The sequence below is a fragment of the Mustela putorius genome, unplaced genomic scaffold, assembly GCF_011764305.1.
Source record: "Mustela putorius furo isolate JIRA1106 unplaced genomic scaffold, ASM1176430v1.1 tig00003854_pilon_pilon_pilon, whole genome shotgun sequence".
Taxonomy (NCBI): domain Eukaryota; kingdom Metazoa; phylum Chordata; class Mammalia; order Carnivora; family Mustelidae; genus Mustela; species Mustela putorius.
Window position 1 is genome coordinate 850,795 of NW_025422006.1, and position 27,594 is coordinate 878,388.

General features: G+C 53.5%; 1 protein-coding gene across 11 annotated transcripts in view; it reads right to left on the reverse strand.

Moving 5' to 3' along the window:
* Window positions 1–27,594, reverse strand: part of WNK2 (WNK lysine deficient protein kinase 2) — a 118,169-nt gene that overhangs the window by 14,352 nt on the left and 76,223 nt on the right. For 5 of the 11 annotated variants that reach the window (XM_045064973.1, XM_045064974.1, XM_045064970.1 and 2 more), the window contains 9 exons: window positions 20,032–20,807; window positions 19,688–19,757; window positions 17,830–17,891; window positions 17,046–17,737; window positions 14,816–15,027; window positions 13,784–13,972; window positions 13,004–13,102; window positions 7,491–7,535; window positions 5,832–6,091 (listed from right to left, as the gene is read on the reverse strand). In XM_045064973.1, the coding sequence (XP_044920908.1) occupies window positions 5,832–6,091; window positions 7,491–7,535; window positions 13,004–13,102; window positions 13,784–13,972; window positions 14,816–15,027; window positions 17,046–17,737; window positions 17,830–17,891; window positions 19,688–19,757; window positions 20,032–20,807 (2,405 nt within the window). The remainder of the gene's footprint in view (window positions 1–5,831; window positions 6,092–7,490; window positions 7,536–13,003; window positions 13,103–13,783; window positions 13,973–14,815; window positions 15,028–17,045; window positions 17,738–17,829; window positions 17,892–19,687; window positions 19,758–20,031; window positions 20,808–27,594) is intronic. The other 6 variants (XM_045064977.1, XM_045064975.1, XM_045064969.1 and 3 more) reach the window with 5 other exon arrangements.

Here is a 27,594-nt window from a genome sequence, read left to right on the forward strand (position 1 = left end):
GCCATATTAGGCCATAAAACAAGTCTCAATAAATAAAGAATATAAATATAATACAAATCTAAAAAGATTGAAATACTATAAAGTATCTTTTCTAACATAATGAACGAAATTAGAAATCAATAAAAGTACTAGAAAACTGTCTTATATAAAAAACTAAATACTCAAACAACCAGAGTCAAAGAAATAATCACAAGGAAATTAGAAAGTAACTTGAGACAAATGAAAAGGATAATACAATACATAGACATTTATGGGACAAAGCAAAAGTTCTCAGAAGGAAATTTAGAGCTGTAAATGCCTACATTGAACAGTATCTTAAATCAATAATCTAACTGTATACCATAATAAAGTAGAAAATAGGAAGTCATAAAGAAAAAGTAAAGCAAATGAATTACAAATGAAACCAGAAGTCAGTTCTTTGAAGAGATCAACAAATGGACAAGGTTTTAGCTACCAAACTGTATAATTTAAATGAAATAGAACAATCTCTAGAAACACTCAAACTACCAGAGCGGACTCCAGAAGAAACAGAAAATCAGACCTATAACAAGTAGTGAGATTGAATTAGTAACCAAAAATGTCTCAACAGGGACGCCTGGGTGGCTCAGTAGGTTAAGCAGCTGCCTTCAGCTCGGGTCATGATCCCAGCGTCCTGGGATCGAGTCCCGCATCGGGCTCCTTGCTCCTCGGGGAGCCTGCTTCTCCCTCTGACTCTGCCTTCCACTCTGTCTGCCTGTACTCGCTCTCTGTCTGACAAATAAATAAATAAAATCTTTAAAAAAAAAAAAAGTCTCAACAGAGAAGCCAGATTTTTAAGAAGAATTAATACCATTCTTTCTCAAAGTCTTCCAAGAGTTGGAAGACATGGGAATAATTCCTAACTCGTTCTATGAGGCCAGCATTAAGTGCTACCAAAACCAGATAAATACATCACAAGAAAATTCAACTAATACCCAATGAATATTTATGCAGAAGTCTTCAATAAAATATCAGCAAGCTGAATTCAGTAGCATAACTGGAGTATTTATATATACCATGACCCGGTGGGATTTATCCCAGGAATTAAAGCAGAGTTTTAACATGAAAATCAATCAATGTAATATACCACTAACAAGATTGAAGGGATAAAGAAACCTATAGTCCTCTCATTTAATGCAGAATAAGTATGTGACAATATCCGACTGTCTTTCATAATAAATGCATTCAACAAACTACAAACAGAACAGAACGTCCTCAATATGATAAAGAACATATATGAAAACCCATAGCTAACATTATATACTCAGTGGTGAAAAGTCTGTAAATCATACCTGTTTTTGCCACTTTTATTCAATATAATATTAGAAGTTCTAGCCAAAGAAATTAGGGAGGAAGAAAAAAGGCAGCCAAATTGGAAAGGAAGAAGTAAAATGATCCCTGGTCAGAGATGACAAAACCTTACATGTGGATAACCATAAAGAATGCTTGTGCGGATTCACACAGCTAATCCATGAAGTCAGCAAAGTTGCAGGTTACAAAATCAGTTTCATTTCTGTACACTAACAATGAACAATCTGAATGGAAATTAAAGAAGTTACATTTACAATAATGGAAAAACCATAAAATATTTAGGTTTAAAGATTTATACACTGAAAGCCACACAACTGCCAAAGGAAATTAAGACATAAATAAATGGAAAGACACCCTGTGGTCATGGATTGGAAGACTTGTACGGTTACAGTCAGTACTACCCAAAGTGATCTACAGATTCATTGCCATCACTGTTAAATTCCCAAAGGCATTTTTTCAAGAAATAGAAAAAACCCATCCTAAAATTCATATGGATCTGAAGGGACCCCGGAATAACCAAAACAATTTGGAAGACTCACACTTCCTATTTTCAAAACTTACTGCAAAGCTAAAGAAATCAAAACAATCTGATACTGGAAAAAGGACAGACATATACACCAATGAAAAAACAAAGAATCAAGAAATAAACCTTTGCAAATATGGTCAGTTCATATTCAACAAGAGTACCAAGTCCATTCAGTGGGGGAAAGGAGAGCCTTTTCAATGAATGATGCAGGAGAACTGGTCATCCACATGCAAAAGCATGAAATGTGCACCCTTACCTCATACCATATACAGAAATTAATCAAACTGGATAAAAGGCCTACACATAAGAGCTAAAATTACTAAACTCTTAGCAAGAAACAGGGGGGAAGTTTCACAACATTGGATTTGGCATAATTTCTTGGCTATGACACCAAAGAGATGGGCAACAAAAGAAAAAAACAGGTAAATTGGTCTTCATGAAAATTAAAAATTTTTGTGCATCAGAAGACACTGTCTAGGGGCACCTAGGTGGCTCCAGTCAGTTAAGCATCTGCCTTCAGCTCAGGTCATGATCCTAGAGTCCCAGGATCAAGCCCTGTGTCAGGTGCCCTACTCATCGGGGAGTTGGCTTCACCCTCTCCCTCTGCTTGTGCTCACTTTCTCTCAAGTGAATAAATAAATCTTTAAAAAAAAAAAAAAAAAGACACTGTCCACAGAGTAAAAAGGCACTCAATAGAATGGGAAAAAGTATTAGCAGATCACATATCTGATAAGAGATTAAAATCCAGAAAATACAGAGAACTCCTAAAACTCAGTAATAAAAACAAAACAACTGATGAAAAATAGGCAAAGAGGGGCGCCTGGGTGGCTCAGTGGGTTAAAGCCTCTGCCTTCGGCTCAGGTCATGATCTCAGGATCCTGGGATCAAGCCCCGCATCAGGCTCTCTGCTCAGCAGGGAGCCTGCTTCCCTTCCTCTCTCTCTGCCTGCCTCTGCCTACTTGTGATCTCTGTCTGTCAAATAAATAAATAAAATCTTAAAAAAAAATTAAAATGAGAAAAAAAAAACAAAATAAAAATAGGCAAAGGACTTGAACTGCTGTTTCTCTAAAGATCTACAAATGGCCAATAATCACACGAAAAGAGGCTCAACATCCCTGAGCATTAATAGAGTACTAATCAAAACCACACTGAGATAACCACAGTAGTATCAGGATGGCTACTATTTAAAAAAATCAGAAAATAAAAAGAGTTGGCAAGAATGAAGAGAAACGAACCCTGTTCACTGCTGGCAGGAATGTCAAATGGCGCAGCCACTGTGGAAAACGGTTTGCAATTCCTCAAACAGTTAAAAACAGAATTACTGTATGATGCAGTGGTTCTGCTTCTGGTACTCTTTCAAAAGAATGGACAGCAGGGACTCCGAGAGATGCCTGCACACCCTGTTCGTGGCGGCATCGCTCACAACGGCTCATAGGTAGAAGCGACCCGAGCATCCCTCAGTCGATAAATGGATAAAATGTGGTGTGTACATACACTAGAATAGCATTTAGCCTTAAAAAGGAGGACATTTGGACACAGGCTGTAACGTAGGTGAACCTTGAGGACATTACAGTGAGTGAAATAAGCCCCAGAACGACAAATACTGGAGGGTTCCACTGACACAGCGCCTCCGGGAGTCCGAGCCATGCGGCTGGAAGGTAGAATCACGGTTGCCAGGGACTGAGTGGGGGATGGGAAGGTCGTTTTCAACGAGGACGGAATTTCCGTTTTGCAAGATGAAAAAATTCTGGGGATGCACAGTAGTGATGCTTGAACAACATTAATTAATGCTTAATGCACTTAAAACCGGCACTTAGAAATGGCTAGGATGGCAAATTTTATGTCATATATTTTGCAATTAAAAGATTGGGAAAAAGTAATTTTTAGATTTTAATTGAAGTGTGGTTGACATAAAATACTAAATTAAGACCTACAACGTCGTGACTTAAGATACATACACATTACAACATGATCACTATGGTAAGTGTAGGACAGTACTACTGTGTTCCCGGTTTCCTTCTCATCCCCAGCTGCAGCCCAGCTGTAGGCTGGACACAGGACAGGGCGGACACTTCACGATGCCACTTATATCCACAGAATGTAGAATGGAAGTTAATAGGGGCTGGATAAGTAGAGGCACCAGAGGTGGGGACTAGAGAATATTTTTCTTAGAAGCTTCTATCTGGGATGAAGAGGGTTTTAGAGATGGATGGTGTGACGGCTGCGCAACATTGTGAACGTGTGGAGTACTGTGCTGGATTTCATACTTAAAAATGACTGAAATGATGAATGTTAGGTCATACAGATTTACCACAGTGAAAAAATGTTTTAAAAAAAATCTTAGTAAGGGGGCTCCTGGGTGGCTCAGTGGGTTAAAGCCTCTGCCTTTGGCTCAGATCATGATCTCAGGGTCCTGGGATCGAGCCCCACATCGGGCTCTCTGCTCCGCAGGGAGCCTACTCTTCCCCCCCTGCCTGCCTCTCTGCCTACTTGTGATCTCTGTCAAATAAATAAAATCTTTAAAAAAAGTAATCTTAGTAAGAATCCCTGCCATTCAAACAATGGGCTTAGCGAGCTGGTAAGGTGGGGTGTGGCCTGCGCAGGTGTGAGATCCCATGTGCTGGAGTCCGGACAGTGAAGCAGAGACTCCCCTGCCTGGGCCAAGGGGGCGGACCCTGCAGGGCTGGGGGTGGGGGGTTGCTGAAGACTCTCAACTTGGTCACAAAATACCAGAGCGGGGTTTGAGGCATTAGGACTCCAGGGCTGCTGCTGTCGGAAGGGAGCTGCCATCACTGGTCACTTGGCGGACACAGGAAGGCTCGGGCACCGTGTGCATGGCAGGAGTGCAGAGAGCATCGGGGCAGCAGTGGACAAGACTGATTGACAGCTGGACTGAAAAGCCAGTCCCAGCACATTTTAAAGAACCGAAAACACCCAAAGTTTGTTCTCCTCCACAGTGCAGTTAAGGTCAAAAGCAGTAATAAAAAGAATGAGGAAATTAATAATTATATTGCTTCAACCACAGCGGAAATAATAAAATAATTTGAACGGAAGATTAAAGAAAACGCTATATATCAAAACCTTTAGGATCCAGATAGAACCACGGGAGGGATTTTTTTGGCTTGAATGCCTGTATTAGAAACCTGGAAAGGCTGGAGATCGATGACCTGCTCATCTCAAGAAACATTCGACAACAGCAGAGCCGCTCAGACACAGCAGGAAGGAGATAATAAAAGGAGAAACTAATGACACATAAAGATACCATCAGAGCCAAAATGAGTTCTTTGAGAAGGCTCGTCAGGTGTATGAGCCCCTCAGGAGGCGGTACAGGAGGGGGAGGGGCGCGCACGCGGAAGCCACCGTCCGCAGAAATGAAAATCAGCCTCACTACAGGCTGAAGACAGGATGTTATAAGCAGCTTATGTCAATTAATTCGAAAACTTAGATAAATTTAGGTATTTACCAAATGTTAGAAAAGCAGGACTTAACGAAAAAACAGAAAATCCAAATGGCACAGAAAGTATAAAAGAAACAATCTGTAACGGAAACCTTACCCTCAGGGGATGGAGAGACGTGTGAGAAACACAGCAAAGTGTCAGCCGCAGCGTGCAGGCTGGGGCACACGCAAGTTCACTATGCAATTTCCAACATTTCTCTATGTTTGAAATTTCTCTGAGTCAAAGGTCTCAGGGAACCTTCCCACACTCAAGAAAGAACTCCTAGACCAGATGGGTTCACCAGGGACCTCCGCTAAGCATTTCAGGACCAAGTAACAACGTGACACACTCCTCCCGAAGACGAGCAGGAGCGCCCTCCCAGGAGGCGGTGACACTGTCAGCCCCGACGCGGGGACCAGGGACTAGGGACCAGAGCCGAGAGGGCAGCTCCTGGCGCTGCCCCGGCGCGCACCGCAGCCAGCACCCACCGCCCGTGCGCCGCCCCCTCCCCGCCCCTTCGGCCCGGGCACCCCACTTACAGCCTGCGCCTCGCCGGCGGCCGGGGGCCAGCCCGCCGTGACCTCCACGCCGTGCAGCCTCTGGGTCTGCTTCAGCTGGTTGAGCGAGGGCTTCATCGGGGCGGCCCCCACCGTCTTACTCGTCCACTCGTCCACCAGCTTGTGCAGGTCGTCCGTGAAGGTGCCTCTCTTGTTGTTGCTGTTGTTGGCCTGTGCCTGGACGTGCAGGGTCGGCTGGGGGCCCGGCTCGGGGCCCGGGACCAGGCTGCTGGTGGAGGACCCTGGGGAAGCACACACAGGCCAGGTCGGTGACGCTGCAAGGAGCGCCGCCGGCCAGCTGCAGTCATTCGGACAGTGCTCTTGCTTAGGCCTGACAACACCTTGCTTCAGGAGATGGTCTGCGTTTGGGAGCCCATGGGCCAGCCTTAGACACTTTGGAACACTGCCACAGGCCATAAGGACCAGGCTATGCCAGGCAGCTATCCCCCATCAGAGCTGGGCCAAAGGACAGGACGGAGGCCGCTGGCAGCCTTACTCAGCATCAACCCTATGGCCACGCTGCCCAGGAACCCCAGATTCCTAAATGTGAGGGAGCTCAGAAAACTGAGGGCGAATCCCAAGGCCTGTGCGCCCTGAGTGGGAACGAACGTGACCATGCCGGGTGTTCAGCCCATGGCAGCCGCTGTCGTCCGTCCGGCAAAGGGAAAAGGCCTGAAAATCTTCATCGTGGGCCTGCCCGTGAATGACTGTTGATGGGTTAGTGGTTTGGAAATTTAAGGCACAAAATCATGTCTCTTCCCACCAGAGCATGTAAGGAAGGTATTAATCAAGGGTACAAACACCCAAAGCTTTCCGCTGTGGGCCCCCACGCTTAGAGCCGTTTGTGGGGCACAGGGTGCCGCACCAGCAGGGGCCGGGAGGCCAGGCGGCAGGAAGGCCCCGGGAGCTGTGCTGCAGGCGGAGTGGGACAAAGAAGTCACTGAGATTAGTTTTAAATGGCCAACATGGGACTTTTAAATTCTTTTTAAATTGTGTTCCCCACCCCTGCAACATGTAATTTCTGATTAGCAATTTTGAATAAGCCAAATTAAAATGTTTCTGCATTTAAAAAATAGTGTAGCGACCATCTCTTCAAACAAGTCATTGCAAAATGTAGTCTAGAGTGGCTAGCAATGAAAAAGCACAGACACACACAGTTCGGTATTAGTGATGGAATTTTACACACACACACTGCTATTTCTACATGAATGTTTCAGCCAGAAAAAAAAAAGGAGGAAAACAAAGGTGTGGGTGAGGGTGGTGGGCGGCCCAGGTGGACGGATACCCATTTCATCCTGGCATCTCTCCTCGGGGCACTCCTCTCTAGCACTTCAGGGACATACTCATTCCTACGGTTTTGGAAAAGGAGCCAATTAACGATTGGTAACGTGTGGACGTTCCAGGAAGGGGAGTGTCAGCGTGTCAACCAGCCAGGACACACAGACTCTAGGAGCCATGGACACGCGAGGGGCACCCGCGGGTGGCTTTCCCTCCAGGCAGAGGCAAAGCAGTGCCCTTGGAGGATGGGCGCGGAGCGCGGGGCAGACGCCGCCCGCCGGCCGCGGAGACCCTGATGTGCACTAGCCACATGAAAGCCCATGCGATGGAGAGCGGACAAGGGGTAAAAAACCCGATAATTACGACTGCTGTGCTCTTTGCCTAGACAGAGACGCTTCAGGGCAGACCCTGCAAGGGAAGAAGAAACGACACAAGACCACAGGGTTAGGCAGGACAGCACACACGGGGGACGAGCCACCACACTCTAAGCACAAGTCATCAGTGCGCAAGGAGGAGCAACGGCCAGCGCGTCGGAGGGGACCGGCCACCTGGGCTACCCGGGCGGCCCGAGTCAGTGTGCGGGTTCACGTGAGCTTCGCCGAGGGGGCAGAGGTGCAGGGCCAGGCCCCAAGCTTCAGGTAGAAGTGAGTGTGTCTCTAAAAGCATATTAAAAAAAAAAAAAAAAAAGGAAAAAGAAAAGAAAAACAAAACGAAAAAGCAAAGCACACCACTTGGTTTTCAAACAAGAGGCTTCTGGAGCCCCATTGATTGAGGCAAAAAAAAACCCCAAAGTCAGCCAGGAGAGCTCAGGGGAGCCACTGGCTGGTGGAGCCGCTGGCTCTGCCCTGTCAGTAGGCCCAGGGGAGGTTTGTTTTCCAAGTAGAAAGATACATTGTTTTGCAGGTTTGAGGCCCATCCCAGATCCCAGGCCGCTGCCATGACCAGACCGGTGGTGCCTGCGGAGGGGAAAGTACACGGGTCCTATCGGGGGGCTGGGAAGCAGGGCTGGCCCCAGTTCCCTGCACTGCTGCTGCCTCCTCTGGTACCCAGAGCCCACCAGGTCAGGGAGAGGCTCGTCCTTCTTCCGCCACTAAGCGTCAGGCCCTACGGTCCCGGAGGCTGGCGGTGCCGCCGGGCGCACCTGACGCTCGGTGCCGCCTAGAGGGCAGACAGGCTGGCCTGCGCAGGCCAAGTGGGACAGGCCAGGATGGCTGGGGCGTCCCCAAGGTCACTCAGCAAGGCTGCACTATCCGAGAGGGCCGGTGCTCCCACCCTAGCCCCTTGCCAGACCAGGACCCCCCCCAAGCCAAGCTCCCTGAGGGTGCCCTGTGCCCTTGTCAGGGGAGGCAGGCGGCCACCCCTGTGTTTGAGGAGCGAGGACAACCGTCAGCCCAGGCTCCGATGAACTGCTCTTTAAGTTCATACTGTCTGTGCTCAGAGGCTGACTTGGGGAAAGGGAGATGATCTTCCGTTGGGGTCTAGGATGTATAAGTAAAAACAAAGGGGCCGGGCAGGAGTGGTCCAGACCAGTCGTCTCTCAGTGGAGCTCTGCAGGGCCTTCGCTGGTCTGTGTCCTGACGTGGAATCCCACTGGGAGCACCGAGCCCTTCGGGGGCTCCATGGCACACAGGTCCCAGGCTCTGACTGGGCGGGGCACCATGTGAGGCACAGACGTCCCCATCCAGACCCTGTGGTCTCAGCAGCTCCGTATAGACGGCGCAAGGACATGGAAACAGCCGGCCAGCCAGGTTCCCACAGCCAGACAGAAGCGGGTTCTTTTGGTTCCCGTCCTCTCCACGAGCACAATGGGTGCTGCCTGCTGGGAACCACCTGAGAAGTCAGGGCCTGTGGTCAGGGCCCCGGAGGTGGGACCATTGGCCACCAGCCACCACGCTCAGCACTGGCCCACAGAGGCCTCCACACACTCACCGGGCACGGCCCACAGTGACCAGAACACAGACGCTCCCGGCCCTCGTGACCCGGCCACCTCCACACCAAGGTCGTGCCACCCGGTACGGTGCAGAGCTACATGGACCGTGTGTGGCGATGAGCCCTCACTCATGCCACAGCCCTGCCCATCCTCAGGGCTCCCCGGGGCCTGTGCCCTGCCCTTGAGACCCAGCATGCGCCGGCTGATGGATACGCCTCCCCCACTCACCTCCCTCCACGCCAGCGCGTACTCTGCATTCCTGCCTGAGCCGCTGGGCTACAAGGCAGCGACGCAAGGGCACTGTGGACACACGAGACCCACAGGAAACCCACATGCAGCAGGAGGTCTCCCCTGCAGGACTTCTGTCCTTAGCCAAGGCCTTGGGAAGAGACAGCATGAGGCCCAGAACTACTTGGGGAAGCTTCCACCTGGGCAGGGGTGGGGATGGAAAGCCACGTGGCCAGCTGTTGGGGAATGTTCTCCCAGGCTGTGGCAGGGCCAAGGGTCTCTGGCCAGGACACACAAGCTGCTTCTGGTACGGACAGGCAGCCCCGCCAGGCACCACCACCATGCGGACCCTCGCCTGGCTGCCGGGGAGATACCCAAAGTCATGGTTCTCGGCCACGGACACGCTGCTGGAGAGGTGGGCCAGGCCTCGTGGTTTTGCCACACATGCTGCTGGCGCCAGCCTTCAGCTCCCGAGGAGGCTCCCAAGGAACTCCAGCGCCTTCTTGCAGGTCCCTCAAGGAGAGGCACACCTCCAGCCGCTTGGTCGCACCCTGCACAGCGGCATCAGACACCCGTTCCAGCACAGGAGACAGATAAGCTGCCGGCACCAAAATGCCACGGGCTTCTTTGTAACGAGCCACCAGGTCTTCACACCGCTGAGCAAAGTGCCAGCCCTTGTCTGTGAAGCATGAGATGGGACGCCTCCCCGCTCCGCTCTGCGGTGACTGCCCCGAGGGCAGTCCGGCCTGGACAGGCCTTCGTCGGGGATGGCTGCCTCCTTGGCTGCCCAAAGGCCCCCTCCCACACCCGCTGCTGTGGGTCCCCACAGGAAGGGTCGAGGACACTGCAGGGCGAGGGCATGGCCTGGGCAGCCTCCTCGGAGGTCCCAGGGACAGACTCACTGCAGTGCAGACGGCAGGCTGATGGGTGCATGAGAGAAACAGAAAGCAGATCCAAAGCTGTGTGCGCAGAGACACCACGGAGGGATCGTACCTGCACCTAGTCCGGTGCTGGAGCCAGAGGCGAGGGGAGGTCTGACAGCAGCGCCTGACCACCAGATGTTTCAGTAACTCGACCATACCCCTGAACCCCGAAACATAGTCCCCAAGTTTCCCCAAGTCTCCTGTCGACCACAAGGAGGGGCCTTTGCCCAAGGCTTCACCCTGTCTGTGCTCCAAGGAGTGCAGCCCTCCCCCGGCCAGCCCTCCCAGCAGCAGACCTGTCCAGGTGCCCACCCCAGGAAGGCACCCAGGTTTGGTTCTCTGCACGCTCTTCCTCCCAGGCCTGGCCATCTTTCCCACGTGAGGTCCCCTCCTGGCCGTCTGCAGCTGCCTGGGCTCCACCCCACTCGTCTCTGACCCGGCCTGGTTGCTCTCATGGTCTCAGCACGTCACAGAACTGGGGGCCTCCTTTCTATACTCTGTAACTGAACATACTTTGTCTTCCCAGAGCCTGGCCTCCTATGCAAGGCCTCCGCGTGCAAGGCCATCCACAGAACACCTCTGGGTTTCTCCTCGGATGCAGGCCATACCAGCTGCACCCACGCCCCATGGCTGCAGCCCTCCCCTCGCCGCTAGCCCAGAGGCCAAAGCAGGCCCACCTCGGGGTCTTCCCACAAGCTGCCCTAAACACCCTTTTCTCTGCCACCTCTTGGCCTTCAGGGCTGTGACCGGGCTTTCACAGGTGCCCATGCAGTCTCCTTGGGCCGTGGGGTTCCCCTGTCAGCAGGGAAGCAGTTGGCCCTGGCTCCCAGAGAAGCCCAGCGGGTTGGGCAGGCACCAGGAGACAGAGCCTTGGTGGGCGCGTTTTCACACACCCTTAGGTCACACGTTTGCGGGTAAGCGGGCTCAGGGCCACAGTCTCCCGCAAGCTCTCCTGACCAGCAACCTCAGAGCTGTGGAGGCCACGCTGTGGCCATGACAACCAGGTCATGCCTGGAAAGGACCCAAACAGTGATGTCACGGGGTGCACAGCACCAGAGAAGACGAGGCACGCCCGGCCAGCACACACCACCACCCGGAATCGGCCCTGCCTGGGCCAGCGCCCTGTCTGCCACAGAGCCTGGCGTTACGTGTTCCTCTCCTCTTGGCCAAAGACAAGTGAAACCTAAACCACTTGTCCCTACTGTGCCTCCAATTTTTTTTTTTTCCTTAAATCTCAGAATAATAATAGTAGAACAAACGAAAACCCTTCAACAACGCAGAACCACGCAGGTGCAAACATGGAGCTGGGACGACCTCCGAGGAGTATGTGGTGCCTGACGCACGTACCACCGCACGCACCCCAGGGAAAGCACCACCTGCTCTAACTACCCTGCTTCCTGATCCTGACCAGTGGTGTTCCCAGCAGCGACGCAGACACCCGTCTGACCACGAGATGCCTGGAGACCCAGCTGCCCTGCACCTGTCGTCGCCAGGAGACAGCCACGCACACTCGGGCAAAAGAGGACCAGCAAGTGACCCAGGAAGCAGAACGCGTTCAGACCTCGCCCCCACTTCTCCACCAGCTCCGCAGCTAACCAGCAGCTCAGTTGGGACACCTGCTGGGAGAGGAGGATCGCGGGACAGTCCCTGGGAATCACTGTGCTTCTGTGCCTCTGACCTCTGCTGCCTGGGGGAGGGTGACAAGGCAACTCGGATGGGAATGGATGCCCACTGTGGACTTGGCCTCAGGTCCTGACAAATACAATGTATCTTTATTGTACCAGCAAAAAGCCACGTGCCCCAAACCAGCACTTCCACCCAATTAAGAGCTTAATTTTTGTGTAAAAAAAAAAAAAAAAAAAAAAAAAACAAAAACTAAAAAAACCTTGGAAACCCCATAGCTTTGGATTCATTTTCCAATTGTTCTGAGGGAGAAAATAACTTTGGATGGCCCTGAGCATGTGCGCCCTTCGGGGACAGGAGTCCTGGGTGCCAGCAGGGCATCCCGGGAATCTGAGGGCCACCAGGGCTGAGGTTCGGTTGAGCAGAGCTCGGAGCTGTGTGACTGACTTCGTGTCTGAGGTCTGTGAGGTGAGCGCGGTTCACCAAGTAAAGTGCTCCAGCTGGAGACCTGGAGGGGGGCCGGGGCCAGAGGGAGAGCCAGCGTGGAGGACACCGAGAGGTTCCCCAGGTGACCAGAGCGCGGGGCGGGGCGTCCTAGCTGGAGCACCTTCTCTCCGCCTTTCCACATGCGGGGAGCGGGCGCGGGGTAACGGTGCTGAGCGCTGGGGCCCTTGTACAGAAGTCACACCCTCCAGTGACCTTCTAGAACTGTCTCAGCTCGCTACATGCATGTCTTCAGAATCCAGACACGTGTGAGACACACCATGCGTCTAGAGAAGGCCGGGGCTCTCTCTTTGTTGTGGCTGGAACTGGGGACAGCGGACGTGTGTATGCACCACAATTGCAACAGAAATAAAACTACGGCCAACGGAAGAAATACGAAATTAAACAAACAGGTGAGGAGAAAAGCGCCGAGCGCTCCGGGGGCCTGGGAGCGGGGCGGGTGCCCGAGGCGGGGGTGGGCGAGCCGCTGCACATGCGTCCGGCGCCGGGCGAGAGCCGAGAGCATGCGCGGGCGCGTTCGGGGGGGGGGGGGCACGGGGGCGGGTGCGCGGGGCGGGGCGTGGGCGGGGCAGGCGCCCCGCGGAACGTATGGAAGGTGATGAAGACAGGGAGGGGCGGGGAGAAACCAAGGGCCAGGAGGTGGTAAAATACAAAGAACAAATACAGACAGATGGACACAGACACGGGTCCACTGAGGAATCGAGCGCGAGGTTTGCTACTAGACTTATAGGTCAGTCTCTCAGACGTTGGGTGGTAAACCGTCCAGCCTGCAAATGAATATAGAGGGAAGAAAACAAAGAGACAGGCATCAAGTACAGTCTCTGGGATCGCTGCCACACACCACCAGCCACATCAGCCTCGTCACTTAGCATCCACGGCTGCACCTAGCCCAGCCCGGAGGACCACAGCCGCCGACCACGTAATGGAAAGGAGGCGCCGCTGGAGCACGAGAGAAGCGGACCCTGGGAGGGCGCGCGGGGCGGGCGCCGGCAGCGGTCCCCACGGCTTCTCTGGACAGAGATGGTGGGGACGGAGCACCTCCTCGCGCGGCGGCCGCGCCCACGGCAGAGGTGACGAGCGTGTCCTCCTCAAGGCGGACCCCCCGCTCAGGAGCTGTGCCCTCACACCCCCCTAGCCGCCCCTCCGGACAGAAGGCCCTGTGTTTAGCGGGGACCTGGGGACCTGCACGGAGCGCGCGGCAGACGCCTCGTCTGACCCGGCGGTGCCCGCGCCTCCCCCGGGGCGGCTCTAGCGCCGCGGGCCTCCCTCTGAGCCGCGCACGGCCGGCCCCGGGGACCGGGGGGGCCACCCACTCCCTTTACTCAAGGGCTGCAGCTACGGGTTTGGCTCAGACGCGGCGGGCAGCGTGTGCTGCCGCCCTCGCCCCTCACTCCGCGGGGGCCCGGCGCAGCTAGCACATGCTCGGAGCCGGGCAAGCTGGGAATCACCTGGGCCGTGCGCTCCGCCGCCGTCAGTGGCTAAGCCGGAGCAGATGTCTGCAGACAGGGAGGCCCGCACGGAGCAAGGCTGCTGGGTCTGAACTGCCTTCCCACACGGGTCTGACGCTGCCGCGGGCCCTGCCCCGGCTTGGGCAGGGTCCTTAGCAGGAGGGGCTCTGCTGCAGTCTGACAAGTGACCTGGGGGAGGGGGGAGAAGGGGTGACAGGCACAGTGAGGCGCTGCGGGTCCTACCGGCCGGCGCGGAGTGCATCTGTCCTCCCTCTCATTGCTGGGTGACCTTGGGGAAGCGCAGTCCCTGTAGGCAAAGGGCATGTGGCCCGGTGGCCTGAGTGCAGGTGCCAGGAAATGTGAGACCAGTTGCTCATGCCGTGCCAGGTGTACGGTGTGCCAGTGTGCAAGGAGCACGCCACACCTGGAGCGGCACACCTGGGCACAGGAGGCCTGCTCGCTCTAACTAGTTTGCAGTTCGCTTAGGAATCCTTCTGGAATTCTGGAATTCATGCAATCTGCAGAACTTGCAGTCTGACATGGACCCTGCAGGTTCTCTGTGACAGCAGAGGGTGGGCTCACGGACAGCTCACGGCTGGCTCCCCCCGCGCACTGGGGGACTCCAGCTCACTTGGTCTCCCGCCCAGAGTGTGGGGGTCGCCGCACCCCACAGCCCTACCCCCTCCCTGAAAGGAGCTGCTCTACTCCCCACTTTCAGCAGGTGACAGGTGCCTGGAAAACAGCCAGAGGAGCAGCTGCAGACCCAGGCAGCACCCTGCAGGGAGGCAGGCCGGCGAGAGAGACCTGAGCCGGGCTGCCCAGAGGCGGCTGAGAGCTCCAAGTAGGCCTGCCTACTCCCAGGGGCCGCCTCACTTGCACGCCTGCCAAGGCTTCCCTGCTCCCACGAAAGGGGAGCCAAGGAGTGCTCTCCCAGGGCTGGGTGCCCGCCTCCCAGGCTGGGTGCCCGCCTCCCAGGGCTGGGTGCCCGCCTCCCACCCGCCCGGCTCCAGTGGCGGCCAGGAGGGCACCGACCTGTGCTGGAGGCCACGACCTTGAGCTGCTGCACCAGCGGGTTGAGCAGCTTCCCCGCCTTCAGCTTGCTCTTGCTCTTCCTCCTGCGGCCAGCCGGGGGTGCCGTGTGGAACAGGCCCAGGTTGGGGGGCAGCGGCTTGCCCAGGCGGCGGTACAGGGCCTCGATCTCCTGCTTCTGCTGGCTCTGCAGCTCCGAGATCTCCTTCAGGTGCCTGCAGGAGGGGAGGGCAGGCGGTGGGCATCCTGGTCGCTTACATCCTGAGGGAGTCCGCCAGAGCCCTCGGCACGCGGGAAGGGCGTGAGGGGTGGGGGGCGCAGCCGCAGGGCCCGCTGGGCGACGGCAGGTGCACTGAAGACTCTCAGCCTTCATTGGAACAAAGAGGGCCCCACTGGGGGGCTCTCCTGCACACACACACCCAGCAACACTGAAGGGCATGAGGAAGAGCCTCAGGAGATTCAAGTTCTCATGATGCTGCCACTTTCAGTGGTTGGGGAGTGGGGTACGAACAAGCTCACGTCTGCTCACCACACACACCCCACACCTACACCCCGGGGAAGAGAGAAACTGCCAGAACTGGGAGGCTGCCCCAGCCCTTCCAGCAAAGAAGTGTCACTTCCTCTGAGTGAGGGACTCATAGGAGGGCATGGCAGACGAGGGGATGCCCACATGAGCAGTCACCAGCCAGGGACCTGGGGTTCCTGGTGCTACCTGCCTGGGGGGCTCCCGGCACAGGCAGCACCACCCAGGGCTACACGGGTGCGAAGCGGCCATGAAGACCCAGGTGCAATTACTGACTGGGCGAGGGAAGCTTCTAGAAGCCAGGGAAGGACCTTCCTTTGGGGACCCACTGGCCCATCTCACAGCCACTGTGCTCGAGTGCCCGCCTAAGAGCCCTGGGTGATGCCAGCCCCTCAGACGGGACTGCCCTGGCCAGGAGGCTCAGCCCCTCAGCCACACCCACGGCCCATCTTCTCAGGGCATGGTTGGAAATGGGTTGCTCGTGGCTGGACCACAAAGCAAATTCTGGTTTCACCTCTTTTATCTCCAATGCCTACAAGACTTTAGGAAAATTATTCCAAGCAGCAAACTGCCTGTTGCATCAGATCAGCTTCTGATGGGGTGATATTTTGAAGTAAAATTGCCAAGAGGGAGGAAGAGGAAAGGTTACCTGGAGCATCTGACTCAGAAGGACCTAGGGGAGACCCCGAACCTGAGGCTCCCGCCCCGGGGCTGCGGCAGGCAGCTCAAAGTGCAGGCCTGCTGGGCTCTAAGAACCACGAGTGCCCGCCACCCTGTGGCCCGGCACCAGTGTCCCCCATGGTGCCCACCGGGTCTGAGCAAGCAAGGCTCCCTTCTATCAGGTGCCATCAACTCCCTGTCCCCCTCCTAAATGGTTTCCCTTTTCCACTGGGATCCATGGCCCCTCTACCAGGCAGGAGCCTAGACTTCTCTCTTAATACCCCCCTTCCTCAGACCCCGAAACCCTGCCTTTGATGCAACTCTGGAACTCACCCTGCCCCCACCTCCAGGCTCTGCCCCCTGGGAACCCACAGCAGCTTCCCCCAGACCCTCCTCCAGCCCTTCCACAGCTCTCCTCTTGGCTCCCCCTTGTTCCTATGGACCACAGGCTCCCAGAGCGACCACCAGCCCAGAGTGAGAGCGTACAGATGAGCCCCGCAAGGACATCTATCCTCGGACCGAGTGCCTCCCTGACTGCCTCCGAGCCCAGTGGCTGCCCCGGGCCAGTGCTCAGCTGTGGGCTGCACGGGGCACCAGGAGGAGGGGCTACAAGTGCCTCGTCCTGACATCGTGGCTGGGGCAGGGGGGAGGGAGGGCAGGGCACTGGGGCTGGTGAGGGTGGGCAGAGGGGAGGTGAAGGTGGGTGGGGGGGAGCGAGGCTGGGAGAGGGGAGGGGAGGCAGGGCCGGGGCAGGTGGGAGCAGGGGAGGGGGAGGCGGGACTGGGCATGGGCGGTGGCGGGCAAAAGAAATAATGGCACTTCGGTGCAGTGTCTCCAACACAGCGGGGCACGTCACACTTGCTAGGGGGAAGTGCCAGCCCAGTGAGGGTCAGCACAGGAGACCAGGCACCGGATCAACCTGCTGCAGGGCTGCTGCCTCTGCCCTGTCCCCAGCACAGGCAGCCCCAGGCGGACACGGTGGGACCCCCGGCTTCAGCTATGGACGGTTCTTCCCTGAGCCGCCCCTGGTGCCTTCATCTCAGGACCTACTTCTCCCGAAGATTCTGCAGCTCCTTCCTGATGTCCGCATCCTCGATCTCCGAGTCATTGTCGCTGCTGATGTAGGACGACTGGGAGTGGAAGGAGGTCACGCTGATGGTGGGGACCTTCACACCCACCCTGCTGGGCGTCTCTGGACCTGGGGAGCCGGCCCGCGAGGACCTGTGCAGGAAGGCGGTGGCCTTCTTCACCAAGTCGCTGGCCACACCACCACCACTGCTGGGCAGAGAGGCGTGCTTCTGCATGGGGGGCCTCCTGTGCGGACACTCGTCCCCAGAGTCGCTGGACACCGGCTCGCCCGCACCGACCTCGATGGATGAGGCTGTCTGCGCCCGCCGCACAGCCAGCTTCACGTCGGGGCTGTGGGGGGCCTCCTCCAGGTACACGTCCGGGGGTGCCGAGTACCGCAGGCTGTGGGGGGAGCCCAGGGTCCACTCGTCCTGCGTGCTGACCACCGAGAACCGGCCCACGGTTTTGGCTGGTGAGCTGCCGTCCTGCTGTCCCAGACGCTTCTGGGGGGACTCTGAGGCCAAAGCGCCCTGCATCTGGGGGTGGCTGGCCTGGCTGTGTTCCGTCAGTGTCCCCAGGCAGCTTGTTGTGGGCTGAGCTGAGGCTTCCCCGGGGACCCCACTGCTGCGGCCTGCGGGCTCCCGATGTGCAGAGAAGGCAGAAGCAGGGACATCCTTGAGAATGCGCGGAAAGGGCAAGTTCTCAGCGCACGGCGGCAGGGCGGAGACCCCACCGACCAGCGGGCGCCCCAGAGAACGCTCCTTACCTGGGGGGCACCTGGTGCTGTGGGCAAGCCTGAGGCTGTCATTTGGCTCAAAGAAGATTCTGCTGTAGGAATGTCAAAGTCATTACTCAGGCTGGTGTAGAGGGCAGGGCAGGAGCGGGCACCCTCAAGCTGAACCAGATCGGTGAGAGGAAGGGGACCTACAGTGTGTGTGCTCGGCAACGGGGAGAACTCAGAACATTCCAGGGTGTCCTACCAGTGTTTCTTCTCAGGAGACCTCCAATAACTCGGGGAAAGGAGGGTTCAGCCTAGCACCACTTGGGTCCCCGGAGGCACCTGCTTGAGAACCTTGGGTGCAGCCATGCCCTCTACACCCCTGCTGACCATCACCTGTCCCGCCTGTCCCTTCTGACCCCTGACAGCGTGGGCCTGTGTCACAGGTTATCTCTACATCTCCAATGACGAAAGGTCTCAGGAGGCCCTGCGTCAAGAGCGCCAGTGTCTGGGGAAGGACCGTGTCCTCTGAGACTGTCTCCCCATCTACGGGGTAGACACGGCGTGGGATTCTGACCACCTTTCCCACGGCTGCTGAGTGTCGGGCAGAAGAGCCGCTGTGCTGGCGGGGCTGGCCTGTGCGGAGACCTGCACACAGTAAAGGAAAGCCTCAGGCAGGCAGGGGCTGTGTGCCAGTCCGGAGCCAGACTGATGTGCTTGTAGCAGGGGTGGGGGGACAGCCTCTGGCAAGGTTTGGGGGGCTGTCCCTGCACAGACCTGGGGAGACCAAGACCCAGTGTCACCACTCACCCATGGCCAGTGCCTGACGCCCGTTCTCACACCCCTGCAGCGGGAACCAGCCACCCTGTCTTCACACAGCTCTAGGCACGGGGTTCACAGTCAACTATATTCCCTCTCTTTCCGGACAGCTCTGACTCCAGAAATGTTTACCTTTTCCAAACTAGAATATGTTTCCTTAGAGTTGCCCCATCAGCCGGGCGCTCCAGAGGCGAGGGTTTGGGACTGGCTACGCTGAAGTCCCCGATGCTACGGGAGGGGCTCAGAGTGAGATTCTTGTGCAAGGAAGTCAGAAGACGGAACAGGCACTCCTCGCACTGTCCAGCACATTCCTGCTTTACCACCCGACTCTCACTTTCCCAGGGAAATGGCACATGCTACAGCTTCTGACCCCACTGCTGGCTGTCCCCCTCTCTTTACAGCGTGACACCCAAGAATGCGGTGTCCAGAGGTCCGACCAGATCCGGCAGCCCGCTCCCCTCACTCTGCGAACTGGGGCATCGCCTGCCATGGACGCATACCCAGAGGCCTCTTACAAGGTCAGCTGGATCCCTGTCTTCCTAATCTCTGGAGGAATTCCAGGCCAAGAAGAAACCCCACACCTTGGAAGATCAGACCAGCGCCCTTGGGCTGAGACACGGGTGTTCCCACAGAGAGGCACCCCAGGACCCTCAGAGGAAGCCCGGATCCAGAAACTCGATGGCCCCAGCCTGGCCACGTCCATGGACCTGCTGGAAGCCCCTGGCCCCAGCCTGCGCTCTGCCAAAACGACCTTCAACACCCTGTAACCTTCTCAAGGAGCATGGGACTAGGGGACACGTGCCAGAGCACTTCGAGGGCACGGGAGCCGGCAGCTGCTTGCACTCTGACGCCCAGCCATCTGGGCTTTTCCCTGTTTCCATGGAGCATCTTCTCACCTTGGGGCGTGAGCATGTCACGGTTTGTTAGAACACAGGGGGCTTTAACTAACACCTCACGACAGCCGCTGCTATGTCTGAGCCCCACCCACGGCGCTATGGGGGTGAGGGATAGAGATGCGGCATGCTTCGGAGCAAGAAGGGCGCCTCATGGGCACTGGGGTTCTGACCTGGGACCCAGGGCTCATTACCTGTCATCGGCGAGGACCCAGCCTGCTCTGGCGCAGCCGCCAGCTCAGGAGCCGGTTCTGACTTGCCTGGCTGCAGGAAGAAACAGCAAGAGTCACAAGTCTCGCCTGCTGACCTCCGTAGCTAACCGGCGGATCTCACCCATGAGAGCTGGACCCCTCCCCCAGGCCACCCCAAGCAGAGCCCATGTAAGCCAGGTCCCCCAACCTGCACACACATCCCAGTTCCCCAAATGGGCCACTCTGGCAACACACCCGGAGTTGGCCTCAGAGAACAGGACAGTCAGGGCCACAAGAGGCAGCTACATGCCTTGGGAACCCGCCACCCTGGTGGGACCAGGACTCACCACAGGCTGGGGCTCCAGGGTCAAGTCTCGGTCCCCTGGCTCCACAGGGGTCCCAGCCGAGGCTGAGGAGCTGGGCATGTGCTCCTGGTAGAGCAGGGTTCGAAGCTTCTCATCCAGGCTCTTGATGGTGCTGTCCACAAAGCCCACCCTAGGGGGCGGCCCCTCCCCATCTGACTCCAAGGCCGAGGGCGGCTGGGGGGGCACAGTGGGCCCCAGTGGGGGGCTAGGGAGCTGGGGGGTGGCCAAGCTGATGGCCCCCACCACAGGGGGAAGAGGGGGTAGAGGCTGGCCCAGGGCAGGCTGAGGGGTCCCACTGGGGGCACTGGGGGCGCTGGGTGCTGGGGCTGGAGCCCGCAAGGGCTCACCCTGGGCAGCGGCTTCCTTGACTGAGGTGGGCTCTCCCAAAGCTGTGGGGTAACGGGGGGCCTCCAGAGGTGGGGCACAAGGCCCTCCGCCTGCTCCCAGAGGCTGTACAGCAAGCTGGGTGTCTTGAGTCTCTGCCAGTGGCTGGGGGGTCTCGCGCTCACTGGCCACCCCCTGAGAGGTCCCTGGGCCCCCCGCCTGCACGGCAGGCCCCATTACTGGCTCTGGCTTGGGGCTGGCAGCTGGTGCCGCTGCGTCCTGGGGCAGAGCAGTCACAGGAGGGGAGGATGGCACCAAAGGGGCTGGGGCACTCCCAGGGGTCTCCCTGGGGCCTGCTTGGCTCAGAGGCTGCGGACTGGCTGGGAAGCCGGATTTTTCTTTTAAGGACAGCTGGTCTTTACAGGGCGCTGGATCTAGAAGAAATAGGAGAAAAGTCTTTGTACCTGCCTCCCATGGTCCTGAGAGAGGCCTTCTATGAGCTGCAGGCCCCGCACGCTGGTCTTCTATCCTTGTGCAGTGCACCAACTTCACGCGTGGCCTGGCCCCTGCCGGAGGTGCCTTCCGAGGTCCTGCAGCAGCCTGGCTTCTCTCTCCGGGCCTCCACCCCAACACTGTCCCCTCAGCGCCACGGGCATGCCCACCCCCTTCCCTTGGCCTGCAGCCCTCAGTCAGGCACAACCCGCCTCTCCAAGCCCCCCGCACCGCTAGGGGAGCTGCAGGAATCACAGCTCTGTGATCCCTTCCACGGGCCACCCCACAGGGTCACCAAATGAACTCAAAAAAGGAAGATACCTATGCGGTGAGGCCCACACTGGCCCCCGCCCCAGAGCATGAACTTCCCATGGACAGGAGTCGATGAGGTCAGAAGCAGCCACACCAGCGCCCTGCCAGGGGCCGGGAAGGATCCTCCGGGGGGAGCCCTGGGAACCAGGCGGTAGAACGCGGCTCCTCGGCCTCCCGCCCAGGAAGCCCCGGGCCTGGGAACACCCAGAGGACGGTGGATGTCCTGTTTCCTGGACCAACTTGTCCTTTGAACCCACCTCACTTGACACTGCACACAACAAAAAGGAGAAGCTTACAGAGATCAAGCGGGAAGGAGAGCGCGGCCGGGACCCCGCGGCCCGGACTCCCACTGCCCCTCCCCGGGCAGGTCACCAAACTCCGCATCTGGTTTTCTTCACGGCAGCGCCCTGTGAGCACGTGCTCTAAACACCAGAGCGCAGATCCGCCCGTGGGAGCAGCGCGTCACGCGGCTCCTGTTCATTCCCTCCGGTCTGGCTTCTCTCTCCGGCCCTTGGATCCGCGGAAGGCGGCCCGGGGCGCGTCTGCAGAGTTTCACTCCGCGATGCTCCCGCGACACTCGAGCTGCGGAGGTGCGGATACGCACCACTTGCTGCCGCTCTGGGACACGACGGACACACGCGTGTGAGTGTGCCTGGGCACCTCTGCTGGGCACCCAGCCCGGACGGGGCTGCTCGGTGAGAGGGGCCGCAGCGCGCAGGACGGTGCCCCCCCCCTCCGCATGCCCTCCCGGGGAGTGGATCACACCTAGTGTGAAGCTGTTGTTTACCGTGGTGGGAACACTCCGTGCGAGGTCAACCCTCCTGGCACAACTTTGTGTTAGTTCGGTCCCGGTGTCCGCAGCTCAACAGCACACAGGCTCCTCCATCCACAAGTGAAACTTCATCCCTCCAACGCCCCCCACCCTCCCCCGCGCCCTCCCGCTCTGCTCCCAAGTTCCAGAACTCTCGGGGACCCTGGTCAGCATCGCGGAACTGTGCAGTGTCTGTCTTTTGGTGACTGACTGATCTCACTTGACATAACATCCCCGAGGCTCATCCATGTTGCTCCCAAACGGCAGAGTTTTCTTTTTCAAGGATAAATACGATGTCCTTGTAAGCAGCTGCCACGTTTCATTCATCCATCCACGGAACACTGAGGCTGTTTCCATGTCTGGGCCATTGTGAATGGTGCTGCAGGGAATGTGGTGGTGCAGGTGTCCCAGAGCCACTGACCTCCCGTCCTGTGGCCATGCAGCTGGCGGGATGACTGCGTCATATGGGAGGAGCCCTTTTTAATTCTCTGAGGAAGCTCCACTCCATTGTCCAGAGTGGCCACACCAATTCGCGTTCCTGCCAACAGCACAGGAGGGCCCCCCTTTCTCCGTATCCTCACCAATATTTATCTTTGTGTTTGTTAAATTAGCCCTCCCGACAGGCGCACGGTGGTATCTCTGCCTTTCATTCGCATGTCCCAAGGGAACAAATTAAACCGAGCATGTCTTGGGCTGATCTGGACACATGCTTTCACACCACACCTGTCCACGCCCCTTGCCTGTTTTTCGGTAGAGCTGCCCTTTCCCTTTTGATTGGCTGGAGTTCTTCATGTGTGCTGGATAAGAACACACTGTAAGTATCTTCTCTCATGCTGCAATTTGCCTGTTTGCCCAATTAGCAGTCCTTTAGTGAACAGGACTGACTAATCTTAACGTAATCAAATTTAACCAACTTTTAGCCCGTCTCTCCTTCAGCGCTTTTCGTGAAGATGTTCTCCTGTGTCACTTTTACATTGAGATTCACAATCCACTAGTAACGAGTTTTACAGCAGGAGGTTAGAAGCAAGGATTATTCTCCCAGTGTGGACAGCCCATTGTCCCAACTCTTTCTGTTTTTAAAGATTTCATTAGAGAGAGAGAGGGAGAGAGCACGCATGAGCGGGGGCAGAGGAGAGACTAGCAGACTCCCACTGAGCGCACAGCCCACCTTGGGGCTGGATCTCGGGACCCTGAGCTCACAACCTTATCCAAATGAGCCACCCAGGTGCCCCCAACTCCCTCTTCATTTCAAAGACCATCCTGTCCTCACAGCTCTGCAGTCAGACAGCTCTTGTCAGTCAAGATGTGGGCACAGTTCTAGATGCTTCTACTCCATAGCTCAGTGTAATCCTGCTCCAGTGCCACAGTGTTTCCATGGCTGTGGGTTTACATAATTAGTCCTGACACTTGATAGAACCACTTCCTTCCTCTGAGATAGTCTCTTGCCTTTTCCTGGCCTTTGCGTCTCCACAAATACAATATAATCAGCTTGTCAATGCCCATAATACACTGTTACAATTTTAACTAGGACCACACGGAATCTATAAGTCCGTTTGAGGAAAAGTAATGTGCTTACAATATTGAGTCTTCCAATCCATGAACATGGTATGTATCTTCTCATTCATTTCTTTTTAAGTTTCAGTATTTAAAGGTTTGGAGTATAAAGGACTTTTATTTTTTAGATCTATCTCTATTTGATGTTTGGTATTATTTTGTTAGTACAAATGGAATTTTTCTAAATTTTCTAATTATTGCTTATATAGAAAAATAACTTATTTAGCTACCTCACTACACTCCCTTAATTTTAATAATTTCTAAGTTTTAATTTTCACATATGTGCCATATAGTCACTTTGCCAACAAATAATAATTTATTTCTTCCTTTCAAATCTTGACAGCTTTTAAAAATAATCATTTAAGGGCTTAAGTGGGTAGAAGAAGGATCAATGAAACAAGATGGAATTGGGAGGGAGACAAACCAAAAGTGACTCTTAATCTCACAAAACAAACTGAGGGTTGCTGGGGGGAGGGGGGTTGGGAGAAGGGGGGTGGGATTTTGGACATTGGGGAGGGTATGTGCTTTGGTGAGTGCTGTGAAGTGTGTAAACCTGGTGATTCACAGACCTGTACCCCTGGGGATAAAAATATATGTTTATAAAAAATAAAAAATTTTAAAAATAAATAAATAAATAAATAAGATAATAATGAATATTAAAAAAATAAAATAATCATTTAAGGGCCATTAAACAGAGGTAAAAAATATATATTATTACCACAAATATTACTACACATTAATTTCTACCTCAAAATGGGAAATGTTTTAGCAAACATATTCTTCAGAAAGAATTATAATTTGGCCCCAAACAATGTTATAGCAAGGGCTTCTTCATAAAAGATCAATATCTTATTCTGTTCAGATGTTTAATAAAAAGTAATAATGTTAAAAGAAACATCACCTTTTATGAAACACCAATATGGAATTACATTGAAAAATCAGAATAATCATTCAGCTCTGAGCATCTATTATGGGAGCCTACCTTAAATTGGTACCAACTCAAGCCAAAATTTACTTCAGAAAACCTTATTGTGAGGTGAATGAATGCTCTTCAGATGAAAGATAAAGCTACTGTACCATTACCATAACACCTCCAAAAATATTTACAAAAAGTGGACAGCGAACTGGCTCTTAAACTTGACCGCAGATTGAACTCACTTGGAGGAGCAAAGACGAGGACACTGGCTCCCATCTGCGGAAATTCAGATTTTACCATATGGGCACACTTCTTCAGTCCTGCTGCTTTTCTTTCTCTATTTCTTTTTCCCTTTCTCCTCGTCCTCACCCTCACACCGTGCTTCTCCTTCTTTCTTTCCTGATGTCTTACACCACACCATTGCACTAAGACCTCCAGGAGGGTACAGAAAGTAAGTGGTGATAAGTGATAATCTGTTGCTCTCCATCTCAAAAGGAAAGCATTCAACACACCACTATTAGATACTTGCTGTTGCTTTTTAAATAGATATTCTTAATCAAATTTAACTAGTTCACTTTTAACCTATCTTCTTCTTATTCAGAGGCATTGATAGACTTTGAATCTTACAAAATGCTTTCTTCCATCTACTGAGATGATCACATGATTCTTTAATATGCACCCCTGGCAGCCCCCATTCCCCTTTCTGACTCGATGAACTCCCCCTGCCCCACACCAGACATCATACAGTATTTGTTTTTCTCCCTATGGCTTATTTCACTTAGCCTGATGACTTCCATGTTTATTCATGTTGTCACAAATGGCAAGATCTCCTAGTTTTTATGGCTGAATAGTATTCCACTCTATATATTTGCCATATTTTCTTTATTCATTCGAGTGTTGACACGTAGCTTGTTTCCAGATCTTGGCTATTGGGAATAATGTTGCAAGGAACACAGGGGTACGGATATCTCTTCAAAATAGTGACTTCTTCACCTCTAGATCCAGAAGTGGGATTGCAGGATCATATGGCAGTTCTAATTTTAATTTTTTGAGTAACCTCCACACAGTTTTCTATAATGGCTTTACCAGTGTGTATTCCCACCTGCAGTACACGAGGTCTCCCTTTCCCCTCACGTCCTTGCCAACAATTGTCATCTATTGTCTTTTTGAAAATAGCCATACTGACAGGAGTGAGGCAATATCTCACTGTGGTTTTGATTTGCAGTTGCCTGATGATCAGTGATGTTAAACACCTTTTCATGTATCTGCTGGCCATCTGTATGACTTCCTTGGAAATATACCTATTCAGATTCTTTACCTATTTTAAACTGGATTATTTGAGGCATCTTTTGTTTCTGCTTTTGAGTTGTGTGAGTTCCTTACATATTTTAGATATTAGCCCCTTACCAGATACATGGTTTGCAGATATTTTCTCATTCTGTAGGATGCCTTCTCATTTTATTTCTTTTGCTGGGCAAAAGCTTTTTAGTTTGATGTACTCCCAGTTAAAATGTTTGCTCTTGTTGCTTGTGTTTTTAGTGTCATAGTCATTGTCAATGAGTTTTTTCCTATTTTCTTCTGAGTTTTATGATATCAGGTCTTTAATCCACTTTGAGTTGATTTCTGTAAGTGGTGGAAGGTGAGGGTCCAATTTCAGTCTTCTGCGTGCAGACATCCAGGTTGCCCAGAACCATTTACTGAACAGACTATCCTTTCCCCGTTGTGTATACTTGGCACCCTTGTCATAGATTAGCTGACCAGACATGCAGTCTCTCTCTTTTTTTTTTAAGATTTTATTTGAAAGAGTGAGAGAGCACGAGTGGTGGAGGGACAAGCAGCTTCCCCGCTGAGCAGGGGGCCCGATGCGGGGCTCCATTCCAGGACCCTGGGATCAAGACCTGAGCTGAAGGCAGATGCTTAGCTGACTGAGCCACCCAGCTGCCCCCAGAGTCTGACTCTTGATTTCAGCTCAGGTTTTGCTCTCGGGGTGGTGGAATCAAGCCCTGCATTGGGCTCTCTGCACTCAGCACGAAGTCTGCTACAGATTCTCTTTCTCCCTCTCCCCTTCAATGCATGCTCTTCCTCTTCTCGAAATAAATAAAATCTTAAAAAAAAAAATTGGGAGAAGTCACCAGTGGTCTGGACTTTTATTTGTTGGGAGATTTCTAATTACTGATTTAATCTCCTTATAGTTATACAGCCCTTCAGATTTTCTGTTTCTTCATGATTCAGTCTTCATAGGCTGTGTCAGTCTAGACATTTATCCATTCTTCCTAGGTTATCCAATATGTTAGCCTAACTGTTCATGGTAGTCCCTCATGATGCTTTATAATCCTGTGGAATCAGCTATGACGTCTCCTCTTTCAGTTCGGTGTCCTTTTTTCTTAGTCTAGCTAAAAGTATGTCCATTTTTTTTTTTACCTTTTCATAAAAGCTTGCTCTTCATGTATATGTTGTATTGTTTTTCTGGCCCATTTATTTCCACACTTATCTTTTATGTTTCCTTCCTTCTGCAAACTTTGGGCTAGTTTGCTTTTCTTTTTCTGGTTCTTGGAAGTGTGAAGTTAGATTGTTTCTTAATGTCGACTTTTATCGCTATAAACTTTCCTCTTAAAACTGTTTTTGCCACATCCCTTAAGTTTTGGAATTTTCATTTGTCTCAAGATATTTTATTATTTCCCTTTTGATTTCTTCTTTGACCCGCTGGTTATTCAGAAGTATGTTGTTTAGTTTCCATGTATTTGTGCATTTTCCTGTTTCCCTCTTGTCACTGATTTCTAAAGTTTCATACCAGATTGTCAAAAAAGATAATCATGTGATTTCAATCCCTTTAAATTTGTTAAGACCAGTTACATGATCTAACAAATGATATATCCTGGAGATTTTTCCATGTTTGTTAAGAAGAATGTGTATTCTGCTACTGTTTGAGGGAGAAAGGAGGTATTCTGTGTATGTGCCTGTTAAGTCCATTGATTCTTAAATGTCGTTCCAGTCAATATTTCCTTATTGACTTTCTGTTTGATCTATCCATTGTTGAAAGTGAGGTATTTAAGTCTATACTGTCTATATATTTTGAATTGTGAACTTAATCCATGTTCATATAAAGAAATTATTGAGAAGTAAGGACTTGCTATTG